At 52.6% G+C, this 10,576-nt stretch overlaps 1 protein-coding gene, 1 long non-coding RNA gene and 1 pseudogene across 4 annotated transcripts in view; 1 reads left to right on the top strand and 2 right to left on the bottom strand.

The window, feature by feature from the left end:
* Positions 1-655: 655 nt before the first annotated feature.
* Positions 656-3,461, bottom strand: LOC116558061 (annotated as a pseudogene).
* A 1,001-nt stretch (positions 3,462-4,462) lies between these two features.
* Positions 4,463-10,576, top strand: part of LOC116557808 — a 13,279-nt gene continuing 7,165 nt past the window's right edge. Inside the window, exons 1-2 of the long non-coding RNA XR_004271708.1 lie at positions 4,463-4,548; positions 10,310-10,314. This is a non-coding gene — a long non-coding RNA (uncharacterized LOC116557808). The remainder of the gene's footprint in view (positions 4,549-10,309; positions 10,315-10,576) is intronic.
* Positions 9,451-10,576, bottom strand: part of SYNE3 (spectrin repeat containing nuclear envelope family member 3) — a 92,670-nt gene continuing 91,544 nt past the window's right edge. For all 3 annotated transcript variants that reach the window (XM_032287501.1, XM_032287500.1, XM_032287502.1), the window contains exon 18: positions 9,451-10,292. In XM_032287501.1, coding sequence (XP_032143392.1) covers positions 10,092-10,292 — 201 coding nt within the window. In that variant the 3' untranslated portion in view covers positions 9,451-10,091. The remainder of the gene's footprint in view (positions 10,293-10,576) is intronic.

Raw genomic sequence — 10,576 nt, 5'->3', positions numbered from 1 at the left:
CACACACAGAAACAGAGAGAGAGAGAGATGAGAAAGTTTAGGACCCGCAGAATTAAGCCCTCTTTCAAAGCAGGTTATCTGCTATCCTGAGAAAAAGAGCATTGTTTCTAAACCAGCCCAAGGAAGTTCCCAGATGGCAGAGATCTAAGGCGTCAACTGACCTGCCCTTCTTTGTGGAGAACGCCAGGGAGAGGACACCAGTTGCTCCCAGGAGAGGCAGAAAACTCTGGACTCTGGGGAAAATGTCCTGAGCCCGCTGAGGTCTCCCTGGGTTGAGAGAGGCCACAGGCTGGGGTCTGTGGTGCTGAAGCCCAGCGCTGGAAGCCAGGGCTGCCCAGGTGTGCTTCTGCATGGAGATGCGTGTATAGTACTCGCACATGCTACGCTCACACACACGTGCCTCCCCCCACCTGCCCACCCCTTCACACACACACACAACTTCCTCTGTCCACTTCCTCCTCCCCAACAAAACTTCTGGAACATGCACAAGCGACTGCCTCGTTTCTCAGCAGGCAGTGACCAGGCAAAGCCAACTCTGTCCTCTGCCTGCCCCTGCAAGTGCTGGCCTGTCTGTGCGTTTCCAGGGGGGAGGTAGACAGGCAGTGGGTACCTGCTCCCATCCCCTGGGGCCTCCTCCTGGTGTTGCCAGCTACCATCAATGGTGGGAGTCAAAGGACTTCCCAGCGGGAGTGGGCACAGGAGGAAAGCCCTGCTGCCCCTGCTGTGGAATGTCGCCTCCAGCTAGCTCACCAGTTGCCAGAGTGGCAGCAGCCCGCAGCCTGCAGAGGAGAGGAGGGGAGGGAGGAGGGGAGGGGTGGGGAAGGGAGCGGGAGGGGAAGGGGAAGGGGATGGGGTGATGGAAGGGGAGGAGAGGAGAGGAGTTGAAGAGGTGAGGAGGGGAATGGAGAGGGGAGGAGGGGGAGAGGGGAGGAGGGGGAGAGGGGGGGGGGGGGGGGGGAGGGGGGGAGGAGGGGGAGGGGAGGGGGGGGGAGAGGAGGGGGGGAGGGAGAAGAGGAGGGGCGGGGAGGGGAGGGGAGGCTAATGAGGCCCAGGGAACATTCCTTAGAGTGGAGCATTGGGCTTGGAACCAGTCATGCCTGGGTTCAAGTCCCAAATTTACCACTCACCACCTAGCTGGCTGCTCTGAGGCAGGCGGTGGACCCTCTCCACACTCTGGTTTCTGCACCAGGTTTCTGATCATGACTCCACAGCACAGGCTTTTTGAAAGCGTCATGACCACAGTGCAGGCCCTGGGTGTATGTTTTCTTCCCTCCCTTTCTCATCAGAAAAGGAAGAGGGGCTGCAGGGCTCTGGCCCTCATCCCCACAGAGGTGCTGGGGATGGGCTGGCCTGGTGTCCCTGGTTGCTGAGCTCAGAAGCAAGCGTTTCAGAAAGGAGGCCCAGGATCCTTGGGGGAAATGGAGGTCCCTCCTTGTGATGGCTGTCTCCCGGCTGAACAAGGTGGTTGGGTTGGGGATGGTGTTACCATGACAACGGAGAGCGGGCACTGGGAGATGCTGAGTCCTGCTGTCTGTGCTTCAAGGCCCTGAACATCCTGCTGTACAATTTGCTTTTAGACCAAAAGCCTGTGTTTTAATGTTCTTTTAGAAACAAATTCCTTCTTGTTCTTACTTTGAAAAACAGAAGGCATTTCTCTCATATACAGAAACTAAGGGAGAAACAACAGCTGGTTTTAAGTCCTTTGACTCTGGGCCTCTGCTGAAGGAGCCTGCAGGCACTGGCAATTGGGTGATGAGGGCCACCTGTGGGGTGCCCCCACCCGCTTTGCATTTCAAAGCCTCAATTGTCTGCTAGAAAACAAAGGGCTGGCCTGGAAAGGCTCAGAGATCCTCATTTTCCAAGATTTGCACCCAGGAGCTCTGCATGCTCAAGAAGAAATCAAAGCAAATAGGCATTGCCTGGGCTGAATCCAAACAAAGAAAGGGTTCAAAAGCTTAGCCCTGGTGCTCACGGCCAGGACGAAGATGGGAGGGGCTGTTCCTGCACACAAACTCTGGCCAGCAGGGCACTTGATCTGTTTGTTGGTTCCCAAGTCTTGCAGGAAGAATGTCTGCAATACCTTTGGGTAGACTGGAAGGACTCGGGGACCCCTGAGAGGCAGGTGGCAGGTCACTTTCACACTGCAAGGAGGATGCCTTCAAGTTTCACACAAGGAGCATATAGCCAAGACATGGAGGGTCAGGATGAACTCTGTGTTTTCCCTCCAACTGTAGCAGAGACAGCTAAGTGCCACTCCAATGCACCTCACCCTTCATTCTTACTAGAAGAGCCCCCATCTTATTGGGGTGCACATTCCCAGACTGCTTGCAGATGTGGGGAAGGCCTGTGACACAGCCCTGGCCAACAAGATGAGAACAGAAGTGGCTGGTGGAACTTCTGGGAAAGCTCCTAACGAGGAGAGCCGATTCATCTAACTCACTCGTCTTCCTCCTCCTGGAACCCAGATGAAAAATTGGAGGCACGGCAAACATCCTGGGCCATGAGGTAACTGTGATATAAAGAAGTTACAAAGCCTTGGCTCTGACACCTGTAAGCTGAGATGATGCCAGCAACTGTCCTTCCTGTTGAGAAACATTAAGTTTGTTTACCCTGCCCCGTGGCTCCCTTGCAGAGAATACCTTTCAGTTTGCAATTAGTGGTAAGTGGGTAACAGCTGCCCACTTGATATATACAGAACACCTATTTATTAATAATGATCACCTGTTAAGAGAGAATAAATGAGTGGGTCAGAGTCTGCTCGAGGTTTTCAGCCTGGAATGCTGTCAGCCCCTGAGGCTTTCAGCTTGGTAGGCTGCTGGTCCCCTGGACAGACCCACGTTGCTGTTCTGTCTGGGTGTCTGCCTCTCAGTTCCTTCAGCGCTGCCTGGGTGGGGATCTCCCAGCTGAGCTGGTAGTTGGCAGCCTATCTCTAGACTTCTCGGGAGGAGAGAAAAGGAAAGTCTTTCACTGATTTAAGCCAAAGTTGGTGGGGGGAGGAGGGATCCTGTTACTTGTGGCTGAATCTAGGGATTTCTCTTCCAGATACAAGCCTGCACACATCCTTTTAGGATACCTGATGTTTCAAGGAGCACTGGATGCTCCAGGGCTGACCTCCCTCCTTACCAATAGGGGAGGGGGGTGGCAAGGAACTGGCCCAAAGTCACCCAACCCATCAGCAATGGAGTTCCAACTCAACCCTGTCCAATGCTGAGCAGTGTCACCCAGTGGGTGCACAGACTGATGCCCACTCCTGGAACTAACTCCCTGAGCTCACTGACCAAACAGGAACTGCTGAGGCCTCAGAGTCCTAACCTGTAAAATGGGTACAAAGTTGGAACAAGATAGTCTATAGAAGCCTCCACCTCTGATGGCCTAAAAAATCCAGGTATTATCCTTTAACAGAGAACTTAGCATTTCCTAATCCATTTTGCCTCTCCTAAAAGTCCTACCTGGCAGTTCATCCTATTGACTGCTTTCTGGGGCTAGTTTGTCTCACCCAAGTACTAGATGAAGAAAAGGCAATTTTTGATAGGGAACATCCTAATTTTAACATAAATTTTTTAAAGAAAGAAGACCAAAATTGAGAGCTTTCTAAGAGAGCTGGTACAGGTGTAGGATGTCAAACAGGTTTTGCTCACATGCAAATATGATTGACTGGCACTGCTTGGAGTGGCTTTGAGGACTGGGAGGTCCATTGGGTTGGTGAGTGGGGAGTTGGAAAGCTCGGTGATCAACTGATGATGTCTGTCTTGGGAGCAGCAAGGGCTGTAGCTGCCCACACCTCCCTCCAATGCTGACCTAGACTGGTGACAATCAGATTGGGGTGAGGATTAGCTGAGCTCCCATGAGAGAGGGAATTAGGGCAGGATCCCGCGGGGCTAGGACACAGAGGCTCCCTGGTGATCACTGCAGACACCGGTGAAAAACACTCTGATTACAGACTCCAAAGAAAGCCGCTGGCATCTCAGGCTGACAGCCACAGGCACAGCTTCCCTGGGGGGTCCCTCAGCTCCTCCCCTCTGGGCAGAAGTACTAGGCAGGAAAGGGCAAGAGATGATCCTTGAGCATGGACATGCTGGTCACTAGGACGTACATGCCCACCCAGAAGATCCCCAGTGGGGAAAAGTGGGCTTCTCAGTTTGGCATTTCCAACCACGCATTTTTACCAGGATGACAGACTAATAATTGTGCTAGTAATGGAAATGACAGTCAACATCCACAACCTCAGCCTGGGGCGTCCCCTTGAAGCCTCTAGGAACCTCCCAGGCTGTGTTGTTCTGAGACCCAGCACAGCCCAACGTCCTTTCGACCTCCTGAGGCCCAGACAGTCTACTTTCCCCTCCTTCTGCCATGCCCAGGTCCTCTCCCTGCCTGGCCCAGCTGCCCTGGCCACCTTGACCCATCTCCTTTGCCCAGCATGGTTCATAGTTACGATGGTGGCCTCCAAGAGGCAGCAAGACACCCTCACGCCCTGTCCTGAGCTCTCCCACTGTCACCCTTGTGTTGCTCTTCCAGTTTCTGTGACAGTGGGCCTGCCCCCTCTGCAAAGTCAAGAGCAATGACCCCAATCCAGCTGGGCATCCTCAATGGCTCAAACCCTTTCCCTGGTCTGTGAGCCCACTAAGGGCAAGACTGGGCTTTGCTCACCCCCCAATCTTCCGGCACAAAGCCTGGCACAGAGAAGTGGCTGGAGAGTGCCTGTGGCATTGGATTAGGATGGAAAGAGGCACAGGGCACTTCTGCCCAGCAACCAGGAGAGAGAAAGCCACAGCTCCTGGACAGCATCAGATGGCCCGCAGGAAGGCAGGGCCAGTGAGCACCTGGGTTTTTTTCTAAAGGCCACAGCTGGCAGGCTTCTGGCCTCCCCCAAGCCCAGTTGCCACAAATTTCCACCATGTCTCTTGCCATTTCTCTTTCCTCCTCTCCCTCGGGGACTCCTGCACTAGGCAATCCTCACACTGCTCTCTTCTCCCCACCATCTCCAGCACGGGCTCCCAAGCTTTCGGATGGCATGTTTTTCCAGGAAGAATAGTGTATCGGGAGCAAGACCAACACAGAGTTGGCAACCTTTTATTCTGTCCAATGAAGGGTCCAAAAACACAATAGAAACCATCAAAGAAGATGAAGACACCTCTACCCCTTCCTCATCTCCTAAAGACCATTGAGCACCCCTGAAGTAGGAAAGACATAATCCCAGAATGAAGAGCCAGCGTCCGGGTGAAAAATCCTATGGGAAGAAAAACGCCTGGCATTTCCTCGTATTGCTTCACCTTGCCTTTGGTCAGTGAAAGCTTTGCCACCAGTGCTTGTCCTCGGAGGAAAGTCGGGAACCATAAAGGTACAACCTGCCATTCCTTTCCTTTTCTCTCACTGTCCCTCCCTCCTTCCCTCCTTTTCTCTCTTCTCTCTCTCTCTCCTCTCTCTCTCTCTCTCGATCTTGCTCTCTCTCTGTCTCTCCTCTCACCCTCGAATTGTGGTGAAATACACATAACATAATATTTAGCATCTTAACCACTTTTAAGCACACAGTTCAGTGCATCCAGCCTGACATCACTTCTTGCCTTTCACTCCCTCTGGCCCACTTCCCCATCTGCCCTCTTCAGCCAGATCAGCACAAAGTGCAGGTCCCCGAAGCTTCTGCAAAGCCTCCCAGCCTCCCGGTCAGGCCTGGCTCCAGCCTAATGGAAGAGATAAGATCCCTCTTTACTCCCAAACTGGGGGCAGCCTCCCCATCCCCTGCAAGACAGGGCAGGCTGATGCCACCGGTCAGTTTGCTAGTAGTAACACCTAGTTAAATTGTCCACCTTCAGGCCTTTTTCTGCCCTCTGCCTGTCATTCTCTTTGGCCCCCAGGCTGCAGAGAGTCCCTAGTTCCTTCCCCTGAAGCTGCCTGGAGATAAGCATCTTTGGGCCCCTGGTCACTTCAGGGAACTCCAGCCAGCTGCCCAAGGCAAATGGGGCTTGAGAGATTAAATTGGGTCAGGTCATCCATGACCCATTTCCTCTGGAAGGGAGTTGGTGTCAGGAAACACATTTGCCTTTGGGTTTTTAATGCAATTCAACAAGCCACAGCCAAAGCGTTAATCCTGTGCTGGGCACTGGGGGTGTGGAGTTCTGTCATTCATGACCAAGGACCTCATCGTGAGACATTAGAGGGGCTCACCTTCCAGGTGGGTAATGTGAAGATGATGGTAGATGGCCCAAGGGAATGAGTGGTGGTGACTCTTCTCGGAGCTGAGGGCCAGCCCCTCAGGGTGACATATGGATGCTCCACTCTGGCCTGTCCCAGCCGAGCTGATGGGCAGAGTTCTGCCTGCTTGCCCATGAACTTCATTCCAGAGGCTACACAGACTGCGACCTGGTAGAACCCGCCTGAAGCCCTCCTCCAGCCTGGGCTTTGGGGCCCTCATTGCCCCATGTCGTGGGTTTGGACCCACTTCAGGATGAGCAAGGTCTTTATATCTTTAAGCCCCCGTGTTCCATCTCAACCATGGGGGTAAAACAATATCAAAGCCTGGGGGCAGGTGTCAGTGTGGGAATTACATAAAGCAAGGCTGCCAAGTGCCGCCCAAGGGGGTCACGCACCCACGAGCACCAGACAGAGTGCGTTCTTTGTCTCCCTTGTCAGCGTTCCCTCTGTCCCACCACCACGGGGACCTCCTGGGGTCTCCTGGCCTCCTGCTGTCAGTACCTGCCCGTCCCACCCCGTTCCAGCTTTTCTTTTTAAACACCCTCTGGGTCCTGCGTGTGCCTTTCCGCATGCAGAGAACAGTCTAAGAAAGAAAGGGGCAGAAAGGAGAGATAGGCAGGGATAACTAATTCATCAGCCAGCCCACCGGAGGGGCTCCCTCCTCCCCTCCCTTCTCTTTCCCTCTCTTTCTCTCTCTTTCTCTCCCTCTCTCTCTCACACACACACCCCTGCACTGGACCACGTGAGTGCCAATTTTCATAAACTCTAAGACACCTTTCATTTTGGAGACAGATGAACAAGCGCGCGCACACACACACACACACACACACACACACACACACGTACCACGGCGACAGCTTTCTCAAGCAGCACCTTAAAGCTCTGCATGGCTGTTGTCAAAGAGGCCAGAAACTAAAGCCGTAAGAATAATTGCCTGGGCTTCCTTTAAGCAAAGAAGATTGCACTTGTACTTGAAAGCACCGGTGACCGGGCTGTTATGTCATGTTACAAGTATATTTATATGAAAGTACAGAAAATACCAATTCTCTTTTTTAGAAAAACAGTTATGCAAACAAGCAGACTTGACAGCATCATTATCAAAATCTTAAAAATATAGGTAGATATTCTCACCCCCGCCCCCACGCTCCAGCTTCTCCTCCCCCAACATGTGGTATATGTGACAAGCTGCACACGTGCCCAGTGGCTGTTTTTTTCCTGAAGTTGCCAACACAGGGGGCTCACACCACAATGGGCAGGGCACTGCCTGAGGGCCATGGTGGCCAGTGCCCTTGCTGCCTTCTGGCCTTGCTGCCTCTCACTGCGTGGCCATGGATAAGTGTCTTCCCCTCTCTGGGACTCAGCTTTCTCACCTGTGAACTAGGAGAGTGGGAAGCTGCCAAACCCCCACTCCACGGCTCTGACTTCCGGTTCCGGACATCTGGGCTTGGCTGTCTGCGCCTGAGGCCCTGGCTCACTCGACCCCTGGTTTTCTGGTAAGGGGGTCGCCAGCAGAGAACGGCCCTATGGCTTGGTTACCAAATATCTAGAGAAAAGTATGCTTTCTCTTCTTCCCAGTTTGCCAGAGATATTTGGAAACCAAGCCACAGGGTTGTAGGATCTACTTTTTGAACTTTCCGCCCCCTGTAGTTGCCAATTCTGCATGTACTAGCCCTCGAGAAACAGGGTAAACTGAAGCAACCTGATGGAAGGAACTTGATGGAATATGGAGAGTCCACGGGGCTTGTTTTCCAAAGAATTGTTTAGAGGGCAAAATTATAAGCTTACAGCTTATCATAAAGCTGTTCAAAAAAAAAGAACTGGCTGGGCATGGTGGCTCATACCTGTAATCCCAGCACTTTGGGAGACCAAGGTGGGTGGAATACCTGAGGTCAGGAGTTCGAGACCAACCTGGCCAGCATGGTAAAACCCCATCTCTATTAAAAATACAGAAGTTAGCTGGGTGTGGTGGCAGGTGCCTGTAATCCCAGCTACTCGGGAGGCTGAGGCAGGAGAATCACTTGAATCTGGGAGGCGGAGGTGGCAGTGAGTAGAGATCGTACCACGGCATTCCAGCCTGGGAAAAAGTGAAACTTGGTCTCAAAATAACAAATAATAACAACAATAATGATAACTCAGAGCCAGGCCTGTGGATGGAAATGTAGTGGCCAAGTCACATTCTGCTTAAAGTTGTAACAAAGACAGGTGAGTTTAAAAAAAAACAAAAAAACAAAAAACATGCTTTCTGAGTCAGCCCCAGGGGCTCTCCTTGGCAGTATGGGTTTCCTGCCCCGTGAATGTCCTTGTTGCCCAGCGCCGGGGTCCACGAGGGCAGAGCTCCTGGAGGAATACAAGGGGTCAGTGTGTGCGAGAGGGCAGTAGTGCTGGGCGTCAGGCCCTTTTAGGGCCTCAGTTTCCCCTCTACTTAAAGGGCCTTTCTAGGTCTATAATACCTTATGATTCCATAGCCAGATATAAGGCCCAAGGAAATGCCCTCTGAAGCTCCAATTTGCAGTTGAATAGACAAATTCCATTTGTAAAGAGTGGACATTAAGTATTTTTTTTTAAAGGGAAAATTTAGTGTTGATTTAGGAAGAACATGGTCCAGTTGTAAAGCACTTAGGAACTATCCAGAGTTCCCTGGCAAGGAAGGGGTGAATTTCTGGCCTCGGGAACTCACATGGAGTCACCGAGGCCCCAGCTCAGGTGGTGCATGGAGCCTGGCTCACCTACACCTGCCGGGAGAGGGCCTGGCTTTGGGTGGCCTGGGCTCCAGTCCCATGTGGGGATGCGCATGAGACTTTCTTGGCCCCGTGGACCTGCTGTTTCTGGAGTCCCTTCTGGGAAGGGGAAGCAGAGCCCATTAGACAGGCCAAACTCCAAAGCAGGTTCTCTCACCTCTGTCCTGGCCCCTGGATCCTGGCCTCTGGTGCGGAAGATGCTTCCCTTCTGTCCTGCAGCTTGAGCTCTCAACGATGAAAACTCAGTCCAAGAGCGACAGAGGAAACGTGTCTTTCCTGGGTACTGCCAGCGGGAGCTGCTTACGGAGTGCACCTCACCATTCTGCATGAAGTCTTAAAAATAAAACCTGTCTTCCCCCCTTTCTCCCTGAATGAAACACACAGAGCAGGATCCCCCTGCTTCATGAGGGCTCGGTGATCAGAGGCTGCTGAGTGCTGGGGTCCGGGCTCCCGCATGCGATGCCTCCACATGGCTGTGCTTTCTTAGTTCGGGGATCTGCTCTCTGCAGCTCTTCTTTTTCTCCCTTGATGTCACTCTGTCACTTGTCACTGCTATCACTGTACCTGCCTCTGGTCATTGTCATTTCTACTTCTGACACATGGCAGCTACTCTTTGTGGCTGTTAAAACTAGACAAGCATACTCGCTCTCATTATGCATAAAGCAAGTCACTGGGCTCCGAGTGAGGGTCTGTGCCGCTCTCCTGCGTGGCAGCTCAGAGGCTTTTCATTACATCTGAGTTCTGGGATTGGCTCTGGAGAAGAGTTTGCCATGAAAGTGACATGTTATTGCTCTTGCTTTCTAGGGTTGCCTGCAGACCAAGTCAACAATACCACAAAATCCCATTGGAGGGAGACATTGCTAGGAATTTTCTCAACTACAAATACACCTCATATATGAAGTTACACATACTGAGTACTTACATACAGATCATATAAAAATTCTATACATTATCCCTAGTCACCTGTAGTACATATTTAGTATAAATAGACTGAGACGACACTGTATAAAAAGTAAGTCTGTTCTGGGAACGCTGACGCAGCATTTATACGGATATAGCTCTGCAGTCTTTGGCCTGCCCCTGTTTCCAGTTTCCCGGGTGGGCATCCTCAGCCCTGGGACTGATGGAGGTTGGAGAAGAAAGTCACCTGTGCGCCCCAGTGGGTTAGGTGGGTGGTGGGCCATTGTAGCTCAGCATGAGCGTGAAGGAGCGGGCGAAGTTGTTGGCCAGGGTGCAGCTGCGGTCCTCTTCCCTGACGGGGAGCAGGAACAGCAGAAGGAGGAACAGCAGCAGAAGCAGCTGCAGCGGGAGTGCCACACAGCACACCCTCCGGAAGAGGGAGCCCAGTCCTCGCCACCGCCGAGTCTGCAGAACCAACACAGCACAGGTGAGTGGGCTCGGGGGCGCTGGGGGTGGGGGTGGTTCAGGGGGCGACGAAGATGCCCGGAGCGGTGGCAGCAATGAACTGATCGTATGACAGCACACGTCTCTGTGTTCTCATCTGTGAAATGAGATGGTGGTGACGGTAAGGGTAATGGTGGTAAGGATGATGGTGACGGTGAGGATGGTGGAGGTAGTGGTGGTGGTGATGGTGAGGTGGAGATGGGGGTGATGGTGATGGTGAGGTGGAGATGGGGGTGGTGGTGATG

Source organism: Sapajus apella, unplaced genomic scaffold (assembly GCF_009761245.1).
Source record: "Sapajus apella isolate SASKATOON/1434 unplaced genomic scaffold, GSC_monkey_1.0 scaffold20, whole genome shotgun sequence".
NCBI lineage: Eukaryota > Metazoa > Chordata > Mammalia > Primates > Cebidae > Sapajus > Sapajus apella.
Note: the sequence above shows the minus strand (reverse complement) of the source record. Positions and strands in the feature narration are given on the sequence as shown.